General features: G+C 45.8%; 1 protein-coding gene across 3 annotated transcripts in view; it reads right to left on the bottom strand.

Moving 5' to 3' along the window:
* LOC140426998 (BTB/POZ domain-containing protein KCTD16-like) overlaps nt 1–22,863 on the bottom strand; it is a 343,701-nt gene extending 320,838 nt beyond the window's left edge. For all 3 annotated transcript variants that reach the window (XM_072512365.1, XM_072512366.1, XM_072512367.1), the window contains exon 1: nt 21,862–22,863. In XM_072512365.1, coding sequence (XP_072368466.1) covers nt 21,862–22,690 — 829 coding nt within the window. In that variant the 5' untranslated portion in view covers nt 22,691–22,863. The remainder of the gene's footprint in view (nt 1–21,861) is intronic.
* Nucleotides 22,864–24,714: the final 1,851 nt, after the last annotated feature.

The raw sequence follows: 24,714 nt of genomic DNA, 5'->3' as shown, positions 1-24,714 counted from the left end.
AGGCACTAACACAGCCCAGGCACCAACACAGCCCAGGTTCCAACACAGCCCAGGCTCCAACACAGCCCAGCCTCCAACACAGCCCAGCCTCCAACACAGTCCAGGCTCCAACACAGTCCAGGCTCCAACACAGTCCCAGCTCCAACACAGCCGACACTCAAACATGGGCTAGGTTCGAACACAGCTCAGGTTCAAACACAGCCCAGGCTCAAACACGGCCCAGGGTCAAACACAGTCCAGGCTCCAACACAGTCCAGGCTCCAACACAGCCCACACTCGAACACGGCTAGGTTTGAACATAGCTCAGGTCCGAACACAGCCCAGGCTCGAACACAGCCCAGGCTCAAACACAGCCTGGTCTCGAACACAGCCAAGGCTCAAACTCAGCCTAGGCTCGAACACAGCCCAGGTTAAAACACAGTCCAGACTCTAACACAGTCCAGGCTCAAACACAGTCCAGGCTCAAACACAGTCCAGGCTCAAACACCGTCCAGGCTCGAACACCATCCTGGCCTGAACACAGTCCAGGCTCAAACACAGTCCAGGCTCAAACACAGTCCAGGCTCAAACACCGTCCAGGCTCGAACACCATCCTGGCCTGAACACAGTCCAGGCTCAAACACAGTCCAGGCTCAAACACCGGCCAGGCTCGAACACCATCCAGGCCTGAACACAGTTCAAGCTCAAACACAGCCCGGGCTTTAACACAGCCCAGGCTCAAACGCAGCCCAAGCTCAAATACAGTCCAGCCTCAAACACAGCCCAAGCTCAAACACAACCCTGGCTCAAACACAGTCCAGGCTCAGGCATCATACAGGCTTGAAAACAGTCCAGACTCGAACACAGGCCAGTCAGTTCAGTCAACAAGAGGGTCATTCATGAGTCTGGTAACAGCGGGGAAGAAGCTGTTTTTGAATCTGTTAGTGCGTGTTCTCAGACTTCTGTGCCTTCTGCCCGATAGAGGAGATTGGAAGAGAGAGAACAACCCAAGTGGGAGGGGTAATTGATTATGCTTCCCGCTTTCCCAAGTCAGCGAGAGTCGTAGACAGAGTCCATGGATGGGAGGCGGGTTTGCGTGATGGACTGGGCTGTGTTCACGACTTTGTGTAGTTTCTTACGACCTTGGGCCGAGCAGTTGCCATACCAAGCTGTGATGCAGCCCGATAGGATGCTTTCTATTGTGCATCTATAAAAACTGGTAACAGTCAACGTGGACATGCCAAATTTCCTTAGTTTCTTGAGGAAATATAGGCACTGTTGTGCTTCCTTAGTCGTACCATCGACATGGGTGAACCAGATTGTTGGTGGTGTGCACACCTAGGAATTTGAAGCTGTCAACCATCTCCACCTCGGCACCATTGATGGAGACAGGGGCGTGCACGACCCTGTGTTCGCTTCCTGAAGTCAATGACCATAGAACATCGAACATTCGGTGCAGCAGGAGGCCATTTGGCCCATCAAGTCTGCACAGACCCATTTAAGCCCTTACTTCCACCCGATCCCCCTAATCCAATAGCCCCTCCTAACCTTTTTGGACACTAAGGGCAATTTAGCATGGCCAATCCACCTAACCTGCACGTCTTTGGACTGTGGGAGGAAACCGGAGCACCCGGAGGAAACCCACGCAGCCACGGGGAGAACGTGCAGACTCCGCACAGACAGTGACCCAGCAGGGAATCGAATCTGGGACTCTGGCGCTGTGAAGCCACAGTGCTATCCACAATGCTACCGTGCTACCCGATCAGCTCCTTAGTTTTACTGACATTGAGGAAGAGATTGTTGTTGTTACACCACACCACTAGATACGTTGCTTATGAATAAAATTGTTTTGATTACAGTACCTGCCAGCACAGGCTCGAATACTCCACCACAAACCAGGTCCGAACAAGGCCCAGGCCAGAACACAGCCCAAGCTGGAACACGGCACAGGCTCAAACATGGCCCAAACTTGGAACTTGTCCCAGACTCGAACACAGTCCAGACTTGAATATGGCTCAGATGCAAACTCAGCTTTGACTCAAACGAAGCGCAGAATCGTACATAGCCCAAACTGAAATACAGCCCAGACTGGAACACAGCAAAGACTGGAACACACTCCAGACTCAAGCACAGCCCGGGCTCAATCGCAGCCCTCATACGAATACAGCCCAGGCTCAAACACAGCCCAGGCTCGAACGCAGTCCAGACTCGAACGCAGCCCAGGCTCAAACGCAGCCCAGGCTCGAACGCAGCCCGGGCTTGAATGCAGCCCAGGCTGGAACACAGCCCAGACCCAAACACAGCCCAGGCTCAAATACAGTGCAGGCTTCTACACAGCCCAGGCTTCAACACAGCAGAGGCTCAAACACAGCACAGGCTCAAACACCTCACAGACTGTAATATAGCCCAAATTCAAACGTGCATTTAAAAACCTCCTTCCCTACGATGGTTACTGAGATAAATTATCTCAGGATTCACCATTTTGTGCTTTGCGACTTTTTTTCTGAGAAGGTACGCCTTGTAAATCATTTTTTCCACATTGCTTATGGCATAAACATGGTTTTGATTACAGCACTTGCCAGCTTTTCTTACATATCCCATGTTGGTTGAGAACAAACTTTGCAATGACGATCAATGCACGAGTGTGGAGAGTTCTAGTTTGAATCATGGTCTCCATCTGTGCATGAATAAACCCAACATGCTGCTATGCTATTTCAATGTTGTCAAGGAAACTGTACTAATTGAGATTTCTGCCACAAAGGTGCCAAGGAAAGCTTGCCAATAGATTATTGAAGATTCACAATAGCTATACACACAATTCTACCCAGATGAAATTCTGAATCGCCAGCTGCGGATGATACTCTCACTGAGACCTCATACATGTTACTGCACAAACTGAGGTGAGAAATACCATTCTACAGCCTTCCGTCACCTCTTGCTGCTGGAGAAACAGTCATTAACTATTTCATAAAGAATAATTGAATTACAGTTGAGCTGCAGGAGGTCAAAGAATTTGATAGGAATCTATTTCCTCAGGTGGCAGTGGTGGCGGTGGCGGTGGTGGTGGTGGTGGGCGGGGGGGGGGGGGAGGTGGTGCAGAGTCTAAAACACAGGGGTATAACCTTAAAATCAGAACAAAGCCCTTCAGGGGGTGACATCAGTCAGCAATTCTTCACTCAAAGTGCTGTGGAAAAATTGAATTTTCTTCTTCAAAATCCTGCTGAGACTTGGGGTCAATTGAAAATGTCAAAAGTGAAAGTGCTAGGTTTTTGTTAGGCCATGATAAAAATTGTTACCAAACCAAGGTAGGTAGATGGGAGTTGAGATAGAGGTCAGCCATCATCTAGCTGTACAACTAAACAGGCTGAGGCAGGAGCTGAATGGACCGCTCTTGACTGCTGAATTTCTATAAAACAGGAATTCATAATACCACAATCTACATGTGATTGGAGAATGCTGACAGATATGCAATTTATCAGACTGCCTCAGGTAACGTGTATGTTCCGAACTGGCCAACCACAGGCTAAGTAATCAACATGTTGCCAGTCAAACCAGGAAAGGGTGGACTCTGTAACAATGGTTTAACACAGGCTACCACTAAAACTAACAGGCAATGCAGAGCGCTGCATCACAGGGTGGACTGATCAGTCAGACATAAATCTCCAAAACTGCCTTACATTGAGGCATGGCACAGTGGCGCAGTGGTTAGCACTGTTGCCTCGCGGCGCCGAGGACCCGGGTTTGATCCTGGCCCTGGGTCACTGTCCATGGGGAGTTTGGACATTCTCCCCGTGTCTGCGTGGGTCTCACCCACCACAACCCAAAGATGTGCAGGGTAGGTGGATTGGCCACGCTAAATTGCCCCTTAATTGGGAAAAAAAAAAAATTGGATACTGTAAAAAAAAAAATTTTTAACTGCCTTGCATTTGTCAACCTATACAGTCATCTGTTACAGAAACCTGAGCATTAGTATATACAATGAATGAGCTAGTTGCTTTCAACTCATTACAACTCCTATTTTATAAGGTGACCAGGGTACTTCGAAAATTAGAACTCAAAAACACTTATTTACACGCTTGTGCAGAGTCAGATAACATTCATTCCAGTTTTGCTGAGCAATGAAAATTGGGATATCCAAATGAATTTTGACAAATGATGGAGACGCCCAGTGGGAAAAATGCATTTTGCAGAACCCAGGCAGCAGAATTTCTTCCCCTTTGTACGCATTGAGAACTAGGCAGGTTGACATCATTACAGCCAAGTCCAAGGTGTCTTTTTCTGAATGAATAGAACCATCCCAATAGCATGAACTCAAACGTAAGAGCGGGAGTAGGCCATTCAGCCACTAGAGCCTGTTGTGCCATACAATTATATCATGGTTGATCTACACCTTATCCCTGAGAAATATTTTATAGTTTAGCTAAACAGCCCAGACCTCTCAGTGTGGTGTCATTTTTCACGACATTAATAGCATGAAGGGGAAGGAATAACATTACTGGTGCTAAAGGCATACAGTCTTGTAATGGATCATTCTATAATAAAAGGGCCAATGATTTTAGTGAATTTGGCAGAGATTGATTGTGTTGATGGAAATGTATGTACCAAGATAGATTCCCTTTTTAAAAGGGCTGGTCCAATTTGATTTACTTTGAATGAGCTGCAAGGTTGCTCCAGGTATAATGAAACTTCAGTTTGTCCTGTGAATTTTAATATATCTAAATATTGATTTTTCTGCTCCTCCTTGTTTGTTGTATTATTGATGAGAGGAATTTTAATTGTAATGAACCATTTTTTGCTGAAGATATTGTCAACAAGCAACTTCCTGAAGATTGCCTGAAACGTAAAAATGCTTCACCTCGTATTTGATCAACAGATAATTTACATTATACGGTAGTCAGTGAAAAGGACATCTCAGAGCACTTTACAAAAGGAGGTGAAATAATTTGGGTTGCAAATTGAAGCCATAAATGAATTAATATGAGACTTTCAAAGACAAAGAGTGAATGGTTTTGAAAGTGAACTTCAGAAAGCTTGATGTAGTAGCTTAAAGTTCGGCCTCCGATTGTAAAGTGGCAGCACGGTGGCGCAGTAGTTAGCACTGCATGCCTCACGGGCCCGAGGTCCCAGGTTCGATCCCGGCTCTGGGTCACTGTCTGTGTGGAGTTTGCACATTCTTCCCGTGTTTGCGTGGGTTTCACCCCCACAACCCAAAGATGTGCAGGTTAGGTGGATTAGCCACACTAAATTGCCCCTTAACTGGAAAAAATGAATTGGGTACTGTAAATTTATTTTTTTAAAGTGGAAGGGTAAGGAACAAGCAATAATCCAAAGTAAGCAGACTAAAAAGCTGGGATTCATGATGGAGAAAAATGCTCATAGGGTGAGGTCAGGTCATGGACGGATCTGCAATGAGAAAAAGACAGAGAGAAATGATAGTAGGATGGTGGTGATGATACTGCATGTTATTTGTGTGGAAGAAGGCTTGCTTCTCAAAGTTTTGAATAGCTAAAGGTCATAAATGATGGAGGCAGAAATTTGGCAAGGAACTCATTATAGAGCAAAAATTGTGAGGCAATGATGGTGGAGAGTTTCAAAGAAGGAGCAGTGAACAATGTTCTAAAGTGGAAGAAAGGAACTTTAAGGACATATTGTTTCTGGGGCTGGGCGTTTAGCTCAGGTCAAACAGATTGTCAAAGTTGTGTAACTCAAAGTTCAACCACAGCAGGCAGTCAGGGTGGTTGATGGTGTCAAAGGAAGAAGCTGCTGGCCAGAGATAGAAAGAATGGCTTCAGTTTTGTAGATACCTAGCTCTGCAATGTTTTGAGTCATGCAACATTTAATGTCAAAAAGCCATAGAATAATACAGTGACAGCCCTAGCGGCAACTGTGCTGCAAGGAAGATCCAGGTTGGATTTTACCTGTATATATGTGAAAGTTAGATGTGCTCTCAGGTGCAACAGCCTAATTAAAAAGGAGCGCACTAAGGATGGAACCCAAGATATAGTGAAGATGGTCATGTGGGCAGGGGAAGAAGCTGAGGAGATGTAGTGTCAGCACTGAAACTGGATGGAGTGGGGCTATGAGGTAGCAGTGCCACAAGCAACAGAGCGTAGAAGGCAATGGAGCAGGCAACCATGTTGAAAGCAGCAGAGAAGTTGAAAGGACAGGCAGGGCCTCAAACCATGGCTGCAGTCATGCAGGATGCCACTACTGACTTTGATCAGGACATTCATAGCACTGTGTCAAAGTCAGAGGCTAGATTGGAGGGACTTGCACACGGCCCATCAAGGGAGATGCAAATTTAGTTGAGTGACAACAATGCCATTAAAGACTTGATAGAAAAGTAGTTTAAAGTTAAGTTTTCTGGAAAAGAATGGTTGTTTAAAGAAGAAACTAATGAAAGCAGTCTTCAAAGGCAAGAGAACAGAATCTGAAGATAAGATAAGATTGACAATGTCAACAAAAGTGAGCTCAGATGAAGAAATTAGATAAGGGCTACATTGCAAGGTAATTGAGAAAGTAAGTAGTGGATTTCATAGGGGAACCCAGCTGAAGAAGGCAGAGAGAAGAATTGTAGAGTTTCAGACTGGGTCTGAAGGGAATTCAGGAAGAGAGGGTTGTGAGAGGAAGGCAGAGTGCATGTAGCCAAGCTGATGCCTTCGATTTAGGAAACATGGAAGTTCATAAACTCTTAGTTTAAAGAGGGAGGATGCGTAGTCACTGCAGTGTTTGACAATGAGTTACAATGAAGCATCAGTGGGCAGCATTATTGGGCTGCACGGTGGCACAGTGGTTAGCACTGCTGCCTCATAGCTCCAGGGTTCCCAGGTTCAATTCCAGCCTCGGGTGACTGTGTGGAGTTTGCACTTTCTGTATGGGTTTCCTCCGGGTGCTCTGGTTTCCTCCCACATTCCAAAGATGTGCAAGTTTGGTGGATTGGCTGTGAGCAATTGCTCCTCAGTGTCCAAAAAGTTAGGTGGGGTTACTGTGTTTAGCGGATGGGGTGGAGGCCTGACACTTACAGAGGGTCGATGCAGACTCGAAAGGCCGAATGGCCTCCTTCTGCACAGTAGTGATTCTATGATTCTATCAAATTAATTTCCACTTACAGAAATTCAGCATCTTGCACATTACAAAGTGATATTACAATTCACTAACCAATTATTTGAATTACATTTTCCAGTCAATATACCAAACAAACAAGTGAATTATTAAATATGCACAACTGCATACAATGACAGAGCCAGGCCCGGACAACAAATTAGGGCTTATATACATGGGCCGTATTGGCTAAAATAATTACAAGATGATTTATCAATATTAAGGTTTAAATTATCCCTTGAATAATGGACTCTGGGGCTGGATTTTACAGGGGAAGTTGGGAGTGGTGCTGAGGAAGGGGGGGTTAGGGGGACGTGGGGGGGGGGTGATTGCTCATGGGCTCCGTAAAGAAAGTGGGCCAGTATCTGACACGAGGGGAAACAAGCCTTCCCTACAGTCATAACGCGTGGTGGGAGGGCTAAATTGGTTGAGAGTGGGACTCCCGCCCCTCAGTGGGAGGAATCCCCACCCCTGGGAGTGACCGGACAATCTGGTTAGCCAGCAGCCCCAGCAGCAGCAAAGCTCAATGGTGGGAGCTGCCAGGACTGCAGCAAGGAGGAAGAAGATTAGGACTGCCCAAAAAGACACATCCTGGGTTTTGCGAGCGGGGAATAATCCTTGACTCTAGGGGAGGAGAGAAAAGGATGTTGGGCTGGGGGGACAGGTAGATTTTAGAGGGCAGGTGGCGCAGAAGGATGGAATGTAACATCTTGGGGGGGGGGGGGCTGTTGTGGCTTTGATGGATGCAGGATACCTCCCAGTGAGGTGCACCCCCCCCCCACACACACACACACTTCCACCGTCTTCCATGTAAGTCATAAAAAAGCCCCAGCCCTTCTATCCATGCCAGCCATATCATGGCATGGGCAGTGTAAAATCCGGATCAATATGCTCGCGAACAAGAATAACTGACAATTAATTACTTAGTTACATATGAAAAGTGGCTGCTGAATTCTGCCCCCGCCCTCCCAGTGTATTATGGCGGTCAGTTCAGAAGTGGGCAGGAAGGTGGTGGGCTAGCCACCCGAGCTATTTTACATTAGCCCCACCCCCAAAAACACAAATCTCGGGGGCACATAAAATCCAACCCTGCGGTTTAATCACTGCAGCCAAGTTATGCCATGTTGCTGCTTTTACGATTTTCCAGAAAATGAAAAAAAAAACACATTTCTTCAAAGAAGTGCTATAACTCCAGAAGGATTGTGGCAATGACCAAAAACGCAGAATTCATATAGTGGCATGAGAATATCATTACTTTGACAAAGTGTCATCCAGACTCGAAACATAAGCTCCCTTCTCTCTCCGCAGATGCTGTCTGACCTGCTGAGATTGTCCATCGTTTTCCATTTTTGTTTCAGATTCCAGCATCTGAAGTAATTTGCTTTTATCATTAAAAATGATGTGGTCTACAGAACGGAGACTCTCACCTCTATGAGTACAAAAAGATCTCAAAAAACATCAACTTGAAAAATTTGGCACAATAGCTGATAGTGATTTGATACAATTGTTATCAACTACATGATAGCTACTAGCAAAGAGAAAAATATAAAGAAAATGCAGCCTATTAAAAGGCTGCAACATGATGGACTTTTCCCAATTTATTTAATCATTTAGGGAGCTAATTGTTTGAGAAACAAATTACAGTAAGACTTCCAAAGCACAAGTTCCTTGTGAAACCTCTCCCTGACCCACTGAAGTAATTGGATTAACAGCATTAAATAATCTGACAATGTAGCGCATGATGATTGGAAGGCAGAGAGAAAAAAAATACTCAGCTGTAATCTAATCAAGTGCTTTTGATTAGCTTGAGGCCATGACTATAAGAGCTAGGAACAGATTAATGCTGTGGAATCACTCCTTCACCTTGTTTTGTACAGAAGATGCTGGACATTTTGAATTACATTTCCAATTGTGTTCTTGGACCTGAGTCTTGCTGAGGTAAGCAAGCTACAAATAAGACTCACATTAACAATATTTTCCTTTGCTTTGTTTTGTTTCTTCTTTAAATGGTTTTCAATCCTCCCATTGGCACAGACGGATTTATCTGCCCGCAGAAATTGATGGGGGGGAAAAGATTGCAGCTTCTGAGTTACATTGCTCTAATATATGTCAGTTTTTATAGCCAACTGACAAATGACAATCTACCCAAAGCTAAGAGTTCCGAAGTTTACAGTGGAATAATCTGCAGTTAATTTTTAAAATATGCAAATACACATCATCATTGTCAGACATCCCTTGATTCAAGGATGGTGTCCTTAGGGTCGTGAGTTTCTGCCTTGGGAATTGATGTGACTGAACAGGTTGATTCTCAACCCGCAGATCTTTGGGCACATGGGGCTGGTTGTCCCATGTGGTAGAGGGATTTTCTTCCTTCTCTTTCTTTCCCTGCAGTTGCTCTAGCTCGTCACTAAGGCGTTTGGTCTCAATACATAATGCAGTTTGATGGACAAGTCGTTGCCATTTTGAACGAGTAGCAGCAAGCTCCGCCCAGTCATCAGTGTCAATGCTGCCGCACTTCGAGAAGAGCTTCAGCGTGTCTTTGTAGCATTTTCTTTGTCCTCCACTGGAAGTCTGGCCATTTAAGAGTTATGGGGGGATATGTTTTTCAGCCAGCCATTCACAGTGTATGACTTCATCACAGTTGCTTTTTTTCAGGGATTGCGCCTGAATGCTTGTGGAACTGGCTTCAAGAAGGACATCAGCAAGTCCATACAGAGGACTGCATAACTGTTTTCTTAAAAGACTATTTTTCCCCCTTTTGTCGCATCACAACGTATAGCATTACTTCCGCTGAGAGCACAATGGGCAATGTAACCTCAAGCATCTGCCAGTGCTACCTGTAGATATTATATGACATGAAAGAAGTGCAGGTTATGTTCCACCTACTTTTGCACCTCTGTGGTTATTGTGATAATAATTATAATGGCAGCATGCGCTTATTTAGTGAACTTACCAGTAAATCAAAGTGCTAGGGTGCAAAAGCATGCTTGCCATTTATTGAAAAATGTATTTTTGAGCAGTATCACAATATCACACTGCAAAGAACAGCACTATTATGTATGAATCATGGATCTCTCATCACCAGGCACCCTATGATTGAGTTCCAAATCCTATTTACTTGAAGATTATAACATTCCTCAGTATATTTCACCTAAACGACATAATTGTGGGCTTGACTTCAGATTTGATTTTAACGTCTATTTTGTTTAGGTTTTCCAAAAAAGGATCAAGTAATTATTCTACCATATTTGTGAGTGCCAAAGTATATGGATGACTAAATTAATGCCAGTTTTTATGTAACTAGTAACTTGACATTTACAAAATAAAGGGCTATTTCAATGCCCTTCTCTTTAATTTTGTTAATTAGAGATTATCAAGTGGAGCTACTGGTAAATAAACATCCCCAACAACTATTACAGCCATATTCGAACATATAATTAATCAAAAAGAGAGAGCATAAAATGAACAGGAAATGTCTCTTGAACTGTACCTTATCAGCTAAACACTAGAAAAATCTTAATTTACTTTTGGTGTGTATTGAGCCAGCTAATCTCAGCTGGGCAACAACACAATCTATTTGATTGGCTTCAGTACTGCCAGGTTGGGAAAAAACATAATACACCTCTTTCCCTTGCTAGAAATAGTATGCTGTATGGCCCAGCCAAGCTTGTGGATGTTGAGGATACAACGGATTTCCTGTTCTAGATCTTCTGAAGTTCTGGTAGGCAACTGACAGCTAAGAAACAACTTAGAATTGGTTGCAGAATGACTTGCTTAAACATTAACAATTTATATTTATATAATGCCTTTAAGAAAATGAAACATCACAAGGTACCTCACAGGAGAATTATAAAACAAAATATGACACCGCACCACATAAGGAGGTATTAGGTCAGATAACAAAAAACTTGGGGAATTTTCCAGCCGTTCTCACCAGCGGGATCTTCCAGTCCCGCCAACAGTGAACCCCTGCTGCGGGTTTCAGGAGTGGATTTAATAGGAAATCCCACTGACAGAGGCAGGACCAGAAGATCCCACCACCGGCCAATGGCAGGCCGACGAGAAACATGCGATGGAGGGGCATGGAAAATCCCTCTTGGTCAATGAGACTAGTTTTAAGGAGTGTCTTAAAAGAAGGAAACAAGATGTGGAGCTGGAAAGGTGTACAGATGTTTTTCCAGAACTTGCGGCCTAAGCAACAGAAGGCATGTCCACCAATGCAATTAAAATAGGGAACGCACAAATGGCCAGAATTAGTGGAACCCAGATATCTTTGAAGGTTGTGAGCTTGGAGGTGATTAAGAAAAATAGAGGGCTGTAAGGTCACAGAGAGATTAGAAAACAAAGATGAGAATTTTAAAATCAAGATGTACTTGACCAAGAGTCAATATAGGTCAGCAAGCATAGATGATAAGGGAATGGGGTTTATTACAAGTTAAGACATGGACAGCAGAATTTTAGATGACCTCAAGTTTATGGAGGATAGATTGTGGGAGACCAACCAAATGTCACATCTAGAGGTAACAAAGGCATGAATAAGTGTTCAAACAGCAGATGAGCTGAGACAGGGGCAAAGTCAGGAAAAGTTACAGAGGTTAAAATAGGTGATTTTAGTGATGGCACAAATATCGGGTCAGTAGCTGATCTAAAGGTGAAATATGACAATTTGTGGACAGATTGGCTTAATCTCAGACTGTTTCCAGGGAGAGGGGTGGAGTCAGTAGCTAAAGACTGGAGGTTGGGACAGGGACCAAAAACCATGACTTCCCAGCATGAAATTAATGGAAATTTCTGCTCATCCAGTACTGGATGTTGGATAGGCAGTCTGATAATTTAACAACAATGAAGGAGTTGAGAGAGGTGGTGGTGAGACAGAACTGGGCATTATTAGCATATGTGTGAAAACTAACACTGTGCCTTCATTGAGGGGCAGCATGTAGCTGAAAAACAGGAGGGGGGCAACAAAGTAATAGAATGGGAGGAGGAAGAGAAGCTATTGCAAGCGATTCTCTGGCTCCAATTAGATAAATAAAAATGGAACTGGTGACAGACGTTCCACCCAGCTGGGTGACAGTGGAGAAGCGTTGTAGAATGATAGTGTGAGCAACCATGCCAAAGGATAGATAGATCAAGAAGGATGAAGAGGGAAAGTTTACCTTTGTCACAGACACATAGGATGCTATTTGAGACTTGGATAAAAGCTTTTTCAGCACTGTGGTGGGGGCGGAAAGCTTGTGATATTCCTCCCTCTCTGTGAATAACGTACAAAGGGCAAGAGTGACAATGTAATGGGGACAGCATCACTTCCAAGTTCTCCTCTAAGTCACATACCATCCTGACTTGGATATTTATATCACCATTCTTTCACTGATACTTGTACAATATCCTGGAATTCCCTATTTAACACCATCATGGGAGCACCATTATCATAAGATCTAGTGATACTCAAGTAAAAGGCCCACTGCTTTTTTAAGGCAAGTGTTACACTCGTGGTAAGAGTAAATAAAGAAGGCAATGCTTCTAGTTTGCAAGGATCTCAGCAAGAGTAAGAAGGAACTGAGACACATGAAGCAGCGGCTGGATCTATGGAGCAGCAGACTTTGAATACATCGAGAAGGTGGGAAGGTACATTATAGTCCAGGTGATAAATTACATAAAATTGTCAGCAACATAATGTCCCTCTTTTATGTTAAATATTTTGAGACTGTTTCTCACAGCTGAGACTTTGCGTAATACCCACAATTTATTGGTAGTGAGATATTTTCTTTATTCCAGGGTTTTAAATTGGCATAAATAGAATAATCCTGGGAAAAGGCAGCTACAATATTTTCAGGACAGATGCACTTGGTTTAAGATTATCAAAGCGATGTTGCCCTGTGATGGTAATAGTTTTTTCAGTTTTAGGGTTGGAGTGCCTCAGCACTTAGTAGCTACACGTTGCAATGTCGAAATGTGATTGTACTAGGACTTTAGGTCAACTAGTAACCATTATTTACACTTTGTAACAACAAATCATGATGCAATCATACTTTTATGTCTTGAGCTGTGCCACTGCACCCTCTTCTGTCTACAGTTCTGTAAAACACTGTCAGCTGACAGTGAATCCTTAAATGGTAACATTCATTCAGGTGAACTAATGTTTTTGTTAACCACTCATGGGAATTATCATTTGTCTGTGAACTGAAAGTAGTGTTCACTCACTGAAAACAAATAAAAGATGTTCCACACGTAATGATATGTCAGAATTCTTTTTTAAGATTGTGAAAATGAGTGAAAGGTCCCACTTTTTAAAAAAGGAAGATGTTGTTAACATTGGAAATAATAAATGGTAGTCTACTCTGCCCAAATCTTAAATAAGGTGTAACAGTAGATCATTGATTGCAGCACATTAAGAGGTCACTGAGCAATAAAATATCAATACTGTACTTTATATTAAGCCGAAGAGTAACATAATACATCAAAACAATTGTTCAGCACAGAGTGATGTACAATTTTTCATTAATTGTCATAAACGGCTTCAATTGTTAGAAAGCATTTTTTAAATCAAATTTGTGAATAGCTTCCTGTAGTATAGAAAAAAGGAAGCTCAGATCCATATTCGCCAGCTCGTGCCTTACAAAACTCTACTTTAGAGTAACTTTTGAAGTCACTCTCAGTTTAAAAATGTTGGGGTTGCATTGGCTCCATTTGGATCATCAGCATCACCTCTATTGCTAAGCAGAATAGCATTAAGTAAGTCATTACAGAGTGGGGCATCAAACTATTCTAGGGCATTTGTTCCAGAATAAGTTGTGCGAATAGACCATTGTCCAGAGAATAGGTCATGGTTCAATGAAATAACAGAACTGTACATTATGCTGAGCCGTAAAACACAAAGAAAGTTTTATGCCACGCATAACGTGTGGATCTCGTGTGGATCACATCCACACTGCTCATTGTGACTGGCAAGGCAGGCAAATAGAATTTGTTTCCTGTCTACAGTCAATGACATTTTGTAACCCAGCTAGCTTTTTTACCCAGTGTCTATGAAGAAATGCTTCCCCTTGTTCCAATGGCCCCAGTAGATACGTCAGCACATTATGCCAGTCCTGAATTTGTATCTTAATCCCCAATTCCCTTCTCCGTGTGATTTATACTAATAGCCCAGATTCAGTGGTCAGTAACAAAGCAACAGCATTCAGCAGTGAGTTCAAACTCCCAAAGCTGCCACAAATATCTAGCAAGCTCCGTGGTGTGGATTTCTCTTTTCCTGTTGTCAGTTTGAAGCCAAGTCAAGGGGATCACCAAGCATCCAGCAACAGTGATATTAGCATGTAGTGTAAGCAACCTTGAGGTATTTTCACAGACAGCAACTATGAATATAGCTAATTGGTGACATGGACAGAGCAAAAGAGTGACTGCCAACCCAATTATTTGCACTGCACATCAAAATGAGCTCTGTTGATGTATTGAATTGAAGCTGTATTGATTATGTCGATTTCTTATTGATCTACTGTAGACACCTGATGGGTACAGTGGGGTTTTCAAACTAAATTATTATTTTTTCGCTTAACTGATGATTCTGTACAACTATTGAGGAAGAAAGGATCTGTGTAATTAGTAGCTGTAACACTACAAGCCATGATGGACTACTGCCGTGTCATATTGGTGAGGCAGAGTTAAGAGTAGAGTTAGTCCCTCAGACCAAGGTAAATATCTCCCTCAATGGCACAGAACAACAAAGTCACACTTGGAATGGTTAACAAGTCTTCAAATTTGGCAGCCTGGGATTTTCATTTTAGATAATTTAAATAATAAATTTATTTCTATCAACATTGCACAAGATAGTAATTTAATCCTGCATATTAAATCAACACAGATTCAATTATTGGTTTGACTGACCATCTTTGAAGAATGAATATAGTAATTTGTTACTACGCTTATAGTTATACTAAAATGCAAATTACTGAAGATATGTTGAAATAAATGTTGCCATCAATTATCCCAAATTGTAGAGGTCAAGATAATATAATACTTTTTCTTTGATGCTGCAAACCCAAAAATATATATCTGCCCTGTGATGAGTGCTAACACCTAATGTTATTTTCCATGTTAAATCTCTTTCAGCCCAACAACACCATGGCCCAATTTGAGAGGTTCAGTCCTTTTATTGGACTGTTCTATTTGAAAAACTAATGGTATCTATGCAGTAGATGAACAGAACAGCTGCCATGTCTATACAGTGATAATATTTTGAAGTACAGCATTTTTTTAAAATGTGTTCACAGGAGGTGGGTGTCACTGGCTGAGTCAGCATTTATTGCCCACCCCTGAGGGCACTTAAGAGTCAATCATATTGCTGTGGATCTGGAGTCGCATATAGGTCAGAACAGGTAAGGTGACAAGAACAGGTAAGGTGACAGATTTCCTTCCCTAAAGGGCATTAGTGAACCAGATGGGTTCTTACAACAATCAACAATGGTTAATTCCTGATTTTTATTGAATTCAAATTCTACCACCTGCCATGCCTTAGAGGCCTAGATAAGGTGAACGTGAAGAAGATGTTTCCACTAGTAGGAGAAACTAGAACCCGAGGGCACAGCCTCAGACAGAAGGCACAATCCTTTAAAACTGAGCTGAGGAGGAATTTCTACAGCCAGAGGGTGGTGAATCTGTGGAACTCATTGCCTCAGAAGGCTGTGGAGTCCAAGTCACTGAGTGTCTTTAAGACAGAGATGGATAGGTTCTTGATTAATAAGGGGATCTAGGGTGATGGGGAGGAGGCAGGAGAATGGGGATGAGAAAAGTATCAGCCAAGATTGAATGGCGGAGCAGACTCAATCAGCCTAATTCCGCTCCTATGTCTGATGGTGGGATTTGAACCCTGGTCCCTAGATCATTATTACCCTGGGTCTTTGGATTACTAGTCTAGTGACAATCCCACTACACCACCACTTCCTCTTAAGGACCAAAGAAACCCAAGCAAATCATTATATTTGATGAGCTCAGACAAAAGGAAAAGATTCTTTGATCTTCACATGAAAAGCCAGGTCATCCTGACATGGGGGCAAATAGGGGCCATGGTGTTGTCGGGTTGAAAGAGCTTTAACGTGGAAACTAACATCAGGTGTTAGCACTCATTACAGGGCAGGTATATATTTTTAAGTTTGCAGCATCAAGGAAAACGGTATTATATTGCCCTTAATGCAACCTGCCACTGATAAGAAAATAATGGACTTTAATAACCCAATATTTGGCAATGACAGTGCTTTAGTCCTATCTCACTGTTGTTGAGCCAAGTTGTTGCTCCTTTCATCACATAATGCCAGAAAGTTGGCCGTTTGTTTCAAGAGTGGGAAGCTTTACTGCCCCACTGGCAAGTCCTCTGTCCTAAAACTAGAAAAAAATGCGATGAATGCTCTCATGGTTCACACAATTTATGGCTTGGATGACTAATACTGCGTCATCAGAATACAGCAATACAGGACTACAAGCCTCACATATTCAACACTGACCAAGTGCACTCCACTTTGTAATGTCGTTGCTGACTTGCCAAATTGCCTCCCACTTCCGACCCACTCCCCCACCGCCCCGAAATGTACTGTTAATATCAGCTAGGGCCTGTTATTCATTACTTCCCTTCATTGTCGAGTTGTTCAGGAACGTTGTTGTATTTGTGAATTACTATCTTTGGATCAACCTCGCTGCATTTCAAGAATAAACGAATTAAGGGGGCAATTGACTAGGTCGAGAACAAGCATGAATGAGACAATGTTTGCCAGTGGCACAGCACCTAAAGATGATTCAGCAAGTCAGCGCTTTGTCATACACCTATTAAGGAGCAACAGCGTACCCTATCCTTGTCCCAATCCCGAGGACTCAGAGACCTCGATTTCCTCCCGCTGTGTAATGCCTCTTGCGTTTAACGTTGCAACTTTACAAGTAGGTTGAAGTGAGAGCACTGCCTCAATTATTCCACTGTGAGCAATATCCCACAACCAAAACAATTGTAATGTGATATCAAACTGTAATAAACCCATTTTTCCAAACTGAATCATACTTTCGGGCGATGTGGGTCCAATAAAGTTGCACCAGCCCTGGCAGGCGTCAGGACTTGCCAGCAGAAAATACAGCTCGATACTGCCTCCTGCTATTATGGAGATATTGATTAAACTGATATGAATTATAACCTCCATTTGCAGCCATGGACAGTATCTCAGACAGGACAAGGAGTTGGTTTAATTAAGGCTGGATGGAAGTGTACTAATGCTGGAAGCTCCTGTCTGGAGGTGTTAGCCTTCTAGCCCAGCTATACACGGCCAAACATCCCGCTCTCACCCTTAGAGAATGTGGCAGGCACTGTGCAATGGTCAGAATCACACCCTACAATCCAGCATCAAAGGTTCTTTCTTATTACATTTATTACAGTAGCAGTCAGTCACTGTCCAGGAGCCAGTGCAAGCATTGAGCCGAGTACTGCGGGGCTGAGACGCTCCTTATCGGAGGTGGGGTGGGGAATGGGGAGGTTGGAGAGTTACATTTACTGTACAGTTCACCTCCCAATGATTTATTCATTACTATAATTCTTTCCAGCAATGTCCTACTCTGCAACTGCTACTGATTCTCCTTGCACACAGACTTTATGGCGGATTGGGCGCCTTCCCCTGGAGGGATCAATATAGAAACGTATGTATATGCGCAAAGTACGGCACAGTCTGTACTCGCCTTTGTACACGTGTTGTGTTTCTTGCCCACTCGAACTCTTAATTTGTCCCGTTCATGATTGAATATTATTTACTGTACATATATATATATATGTACGCAGTATCTCCACACATATATATATAGTTTCCTTTTAGTTTAGCTCGAAATGGGAGGGTTGTTCCCTCTCCTCTCTGCCCACGGGCACAGTCGGTGCTGCCACTGCATTAATGCTCGGTGTTGGGTTCGAGGTGTAAGCTCACTGTTGAATATGGACTGAAATGTACTGGGTGATAACCGGTGGATCCAGACTCAGTATGATAGAAAGTAGATGAAGTGTGTAACCTTAACGTGTTGGATGTGAACTGCATCATGTTCGATAGTGGAGTGGCCTGGGACATGTTGGATAGTGGGAGAGGATGGGACATGTTGGACAGTGGGAGAGGATGGGACATGTTGGGATAGTGGGAGTGGATGGGACATGTTGGGATAGTGGGAGTGGACTGGGACATGTTAGATAGTGGGAATGGACTGGGACATGTTGGACAATGGGAATGGACTGGGACATGTTGGATAGTGGGAGTGGCCTGAGCCCCTTTGTATTATGGGAGTGGATTGGGACATGTGAACTGGGACATGTTGGGATATGGGAGTGGATGGGATATGTTGGGATAATGGGAGTGCATGGGAAATGTTGGATAGTGGGAGTGGACTGGGACATGTTAGATAGTGGGAATGGACTGGAACATGTTGGACAGTGGGAGTAGCCTGAGCCTCTTTGCATAATGGGAGTGAATTGGGACATGTTGGGATAGTGGGAGTGGACTGGGACATGTTATACAGTGGGGGTGGACTGGGACATGTTATCTAGTGGGAGTGGACTGGGACATGTTATATAGTGGGAGTGAACTGGGATATGTAGGGATAGTTGGAGTGGATTGGGACATGTTGGATAGTGGGAGTGAATTGGAACATGTTGGGATAGTGGGAGTGGACTGGGACATGTTGGGATATGGGAGTGGATGGAACAAGTTGGGATAGTGGATGTGGATGGGACAAGTTGGGATAATGGGAGTGGATGGGACATGTTGGGATAGTGGGTGTGGATGGGACATGTTGGGATAATGAGAGTGGATGGGACAAGTTGGGATAGTGGATGGGACAAGTTGGGATAGTGGGAGTAGATGGGACAGGTTGGGATAGTGGGTGTGGGTGGGACATGCTGGGATAGTGGGAGTGACTGGGACATGTTGGGATAGTGGGTATAGATGGGACATGTTGGATAGTGGGAGTGAATGTGACATGTTGGGATAGTGGGAGTGGACTGGAACATGTTGGGATAGTGGGTGTGGATGGGACATGTTGGGATAGTGGGAGTGGGGGGGATAGTGGGAGTGGATGGGACATATTGGGGTAGTGGGAGTGAACTGGGACATGTTGGGCTAGTGGGTCTGGATGAGACATGTTGGGGTCGTGGGAGTGGATGGAACATGTTGGGATAGTGGGAGTGGACTGGGTCATGTAGGGATAGTGGGATTGGATTGGACATGTTGGATAGTGAGAATGAATGTGACATGTTGGGATAGTGGAAGTGAACTGGGACATGTTGGGATAGTGGGAGTGAACTGGGACATGTTGGGTTAGTGGGTCCGATGAGACATGTTGGGATCGTGGGAGTGGATGGGACGTGCTGGGATAGTGGGAGTGAACTGGGACATGTTGCGATAGTGGGAGTGTATGGGACATGTTGGGATAGTGGGAGTGGGTGGGACATATTGGGATAGTGGGAGTGGGTGGGACATGTTGGATAGTGGGAGTCAATGAGATATGTTGGGATAATGGAAGTGGATGGGACATTTTGGGAAAGCAGGAGTGGACTGGGACGTGTTGGATTGTGGGAATGGATGGGACATGTTGGATAGGGGGAGTGGATGAGACATGTTGGGATAGTGGGAGTGGCTAGGACATGTTGGGATAGTGGGAGTGGATGGGACATGTTCGGATAGTGGGAGTAGATGGGACATAGTCGGATAGTGGGAGTGGATGGGACATACTGGGATAGTGGGATTGAATGGGACTTGTTGGATAGTGGGAGTGGATGGGACATATTGGGATAGTGGGAGTGGATGGCGCACGTTGGGATAGTGGGAGTGGATGGGACATGCTGGGATAGTGGGAGTGGATGGGACATGTTGGGATAGTGGCTGTGGGTGGGACATGTTGGATAATGGGAGCGGATGAGATATGTTGGGATAGTGGGAGTGGATGGGATATGTTGGTATAGTGGGAGTGGATGGGACATGTTCCGATAGTGGGAGTGGATGGGACATATTTGGATAGTGGGAGTGGATGGGACATATTGGGATAGTGGTGGTGAATGGGACATGTTGGATAGTGGGAGTGGATGGGACATGTTCGGATAGTGGGAGTGGATGGGACATATTGGGATAGTGGGAGTGGATGAGACATGTCTGATAGTGGGAGTGGAGGGGACGTGTTCGGTTAGTGGGAGTGGATGGGACATATTGGGATAGTGGGGGTGGATGGCGCATGTTGGGATTGTGGGAGTGGATGGGACATGCTGGGATAGTGGAAGTGGATGGGACATGTTGGGGTAGTGGGAGTGGATGGGACATGCCGGGATAGTGGGAGTGGATGAGACATGTTGGGACAGTGGGAGTGGATGGGACATGTTGGGATGGTGGGAGTTGATGGGTTATGTTGACATCCTGTGAGTGGATGGGACATTTTGGGATAGTGGGAGTGGATGAGACATGTTGGGATAGTGGGAGTGGATGAGATATGTGTGACTAGTGGCTGTGAATAGGACATGTTGGGATAGTGGCTGAGGATGGGACATGTTGGATAGTGCAAGTGGATGGGACATGTTGGATAGTGGGAGTGGATGAGACATGTTGGGATAGTGGGTGTGTATGGGACATGTTGGGATAGTGGGAGTGGATGAGATATGTGTGAATAGTGGCTGTGAATAGGACATGTTGGGATAGTGGCTGTGGATGGGACATGTTGGATAGTGCGAGTGGATGGGACATGTTGGATAGTGCGAGTGGATGGGACATGTTGGATAGTGGGAGTGGATGAGACATGTTGGGATAGTGGGTGTGTATGGGACATGTTGGGATAGTGGGAGTGGGTGGGAAATGTTGGGATAGTGGGAGTGGATGGGACATGTTGGGATAGTGGATGTGGATGGGACATGTTGGGATAGTGGGAGTGCATGGGACATGTTGGGATAGTGGGAGTGGATGGGGCTTGTTGGATACTGTGAGTCAATGAGATATGTTGGGATAATGGAAGTGGATGGGACATTTTGGGAAAGCAGGAGTGGACTGGGATGTGTTGGATAGTGGGAATGGATTGGACATGTTGGGATAGTGGGAGTGGATGGGACATGTTGGGATAGTGGGAGTGGATGGGACATATGCGGATAGTGGGAGTGGATGGGACATATTGGGATAGTGGGAGTGAATGTGACATGTTGGATAGTGGGAGTGCATGGGACATGTTCGGATAGTGGGAGTGGATGGGACATATTGGGATAGTGGGAGTGGATGGGACATGTTGGATAGTGGGAGTGGATGTGACATGTTGGATAGTGGGAGTGGATGGGACATGTTGGATAGTGGGAGTGGATGGGACATGTTGGATAGTGGGAGTGGATAGGTCATATTGGGATAGTGGGAGTGGATGGGACATGTTGGATACTGGGAGTGGATGGGTCATGTTGGATAGTGGGAGTGGTGAGACATGTTGGATAGTGGGAGTGGTGAGACATGTTGGATAGTGGGAGTGAATGGGACATGTTGGGATAGTGGGAGTGGACTGGGACGTGTTGGATAGTGGGAGTGGATGGGACATGTTGGATAGTGGGAGTGGATGGGTCATGTTGGGATAGTGGGAATTGTGAGACATGTTGGATAGTGGGAGTGGGTGGGACATGTTGGGATAGTGGGAGTGGATGGGTCATGTTGATAGTGGGAGTGGATGGGACATGTTGGATAGTGGGAGTGGTGGGACATGTTGGGACTGCAGGGTACACACGTGCTGGGTGCAAACAGCAATGCAATGGGCGGTACTCACGGTAGAAGAGGTATTCAGTGTAGCTGCTCCATGCCCTGTCGTCAATAGCCTGGCCGCACACTGAGCCGGTGAGAGACGAATTGCTGCCCAGTAGAGTGAAGCCTGCTTCGGCCAGTGTGTCGAAGGCTCTCTCAAGTTGTCGGTAGCGGAGGTAGAAGCGGGACGTGTACCTGTCCGGTGTCCGGTCCGGGTCCCTGCTCTCGTTCACATTGTCCCCAAACACTTCCTTGAGGAGGCCGATGCGACCACAGGCGAGGATCCGAGGGACCCGGCGGAAGAGGCGGGCATCCCCCTGCATGCTGTCCCGCCCCAGGACACAGGAGCCCCGATAACCCAGGGTGATGAAGCCGGCCCTGCGCTCGGCTGCCTGGCTGCCAGCCCGGGGGAGGTCGCTGCCCTGGGACAGCTCGTCCAGGTCGCTGTGAGAGGGCTCTTCCAGGCCGGGGCTCTGCCCGTCCTCCGGGCTCAGCATGCGGACCAGGTCGGGCAGCTGGAAGAACTCAGCCTCCCGCCGGAGGCGCAGCTTCTCCGGGAAGAGCTCGGGCAGAACCACCGCGCGGTCCCGCAGGTAATCCAGGATGTAGCGGAACAAGAAGCCGTCCCTGTCGATGAAGAAGCGTCCGCGGTTGTCCCGGGCCAGGTCCGGGCTGCCAGAGTTCCTCTTGTGGCCGAACATCCTGCCCAGCACCGAGTTGGGGAGGCTGGTCAGGGTGGAGAGCCGGGTGAAGTACACCTGGCCGCCCACATTCAGCTCCACCACCTCGGGCAGCGGCCCGCTGCTGTCCCGGGCGAGCGGGGCAGCTGGCCTGCAGGTAGCATTCAGAGCCATGGCCGAGAGCCCGGGGACAACTTGTGGCCAGGTGAGTGAGGCCGTGTCCACCCTCCTCCCCAGGCGGACAGCACAGCACAGTCAAGCGGGACAGAGCGCCTCCCCTAGCCAAATAGCCAGCCCCAAACCAGCGGCTCCTCCAGTCCCGGAGAGGAGGCGAGTATCAGCTCTGCTCCCCCCCCCCCCTCCCTCCCACACCCACCCTCCTCCTCCACCTCCACTGCCTCCAAAGTGTGTGTGGGGGGGGGGGGGGGGGGGGGGATGGAGGAGGCGAGATCCCCGGCCCCGGGGTGGTGCTGGTGCTGGGGGAAGTTTGCTCTTGTGGTCCCCTGGTTAAAGTTAGCGGCTCGGGTGGCAGCTCTGCTGCTGCCTCCTGTCCCTCCCTGGGGGCGAGGGGGGGGGGGGGGGGGGGGGGAGTGGCGGGGTTCCTGGTCACTGCCGCCGGGGTTCACTGCTGCAAAGCTGCCGGTGTCACATCTCCGAGAGAAAGGGAAAGCAGCTGGGGGAGCGCCTCTTACATCATCTTCTCCAGGATCACACACACACACACCGCCTCCTGTCGAGATCTACTTTCTCCAACTTGGGAGACTGGCAGAGGCGATTCAGCTTCGCGGGCAAAAGAGAAGCAAGCTCGCAGTGCCCGGCTTCTGCATCTCGCCGACCGTCAGTGGCTCCAAGCAGACTCTCTCCGCCACCCTCCCTCCCACACACACACACACACTTGCTGAGACCACCCCCACCCACCCCTGCCTGGTCCGGCTGGCTTTTCTCACGTCTCTCTCCCGGGGCTTTTCGCGGAAAGCAACGAGACGGGGAAATAATTGTCCCCCGTGGGTCACTCCCAGACACAAAGTTGTCATTGAACATTAGTCACCAGGAAACCGAGAGCACTGAATGCCCCACTCGGCGGAACACTGGGAGCTGCAGTCTCCTCTTCATTTGTCATTTCATCATCGTGTGCCGGAGCTCTCGGGTTGCCAGGGATCAAATCTGCTGGGAGCAGACGGGGTATTTTAGCATTGTGGAATAAATAATAAAGTGACAGTGTGCGGCTAAGATGACCCAGTAATCCATAAAATCTCGCAGCCATATCTGAAGCGCAGCCTGATTGATGCCAGTGATACAGAAATGTTACAAAAAAAAGGCGAGGTCCAGTTTTTATTTTGGGAGAAAGTCTGTATGCAACGTATGAAGTAAAAGTTTACCTTTGGGGGCATGTATGGCCGGTATTAGCCTCAGTAAAGTCGAATGCAGTCGATAGTAATAACAAAAAAGCTGCGGTGAATTATTACCGGAATACCAGTAGAATTTTATTTTCTCCAACAGCCGCCAAACACATCCACCCACTAGTAATCCCACATGACGGTGGCTAAAAATAGCATCATTAAACATTTAAAAAACATAGAATTTTCTTCCCAGAGAAACCAACTGTGCCACAAACAAAATAGCCCATTCATAACTTATTCGTGTTATTGTGGTTGCTTTAATTGGGTAAAAGGGTTGTCAGAATTCAAACCCTGGCATCAAATCTAGCAACCATTGTCCACGGGTGCCATCTCCTACAATATGGTTGTAAAATAGCATTGTGGCACAGAAACCACACGAGACTCAATAATATCAGGACCGATTTTTTTCCCAGGTTAATGCTGTTTAAACTTCCACAGGTGACGTTACAGGAGGAGTCAAAAAGCACAAACACTGAAAATTGGAATTAGAACAGAAAATGTTGAAAGTGCATGTGCAAAGGGTTTAACACTTGCTCATGATCGCTTTAAAAATGTTAACCTCCCTTTTTTCCCTCTTGAACTTGCTATCCGGATCCAGGATTGTTTTTTAATTATTACGTTGCAATAAACATATAAGCAGCAGGTGCAACCTGCTGTGGTCGTTTCAAAACCTGCCAATACTGTCCAGTCACAATCGCCGGATAAAGTTTTGGCAGTTTCTCTCCACCCCACAATTATACACGGTGGAGTTTTAAACTTACTCGGCTACTTGGACTCTGATTTGTCACAAAGGAATCC

This window comes from Scyliorhinus torazame, chromosome 7 (genome assembly GCF_047496885.1).
Source record: "Scyliorhinus torazame isolate Kashiwa2021f chromosome 7, sScyTor2.1, whole genome shotgun sequence".
NCBI lineage: Eukaryota > Metazoa > Chordata > Chondrichthyes > Carcharhiniformes > Scyliorhinidae > Scyliorhinus > Scyliorhinus torazame.
The sequence above is the reverse complement of the archived record's forward strand: the minus strand, read 5'-3'. Positions and strand labels throughout refer to the sequence as shown.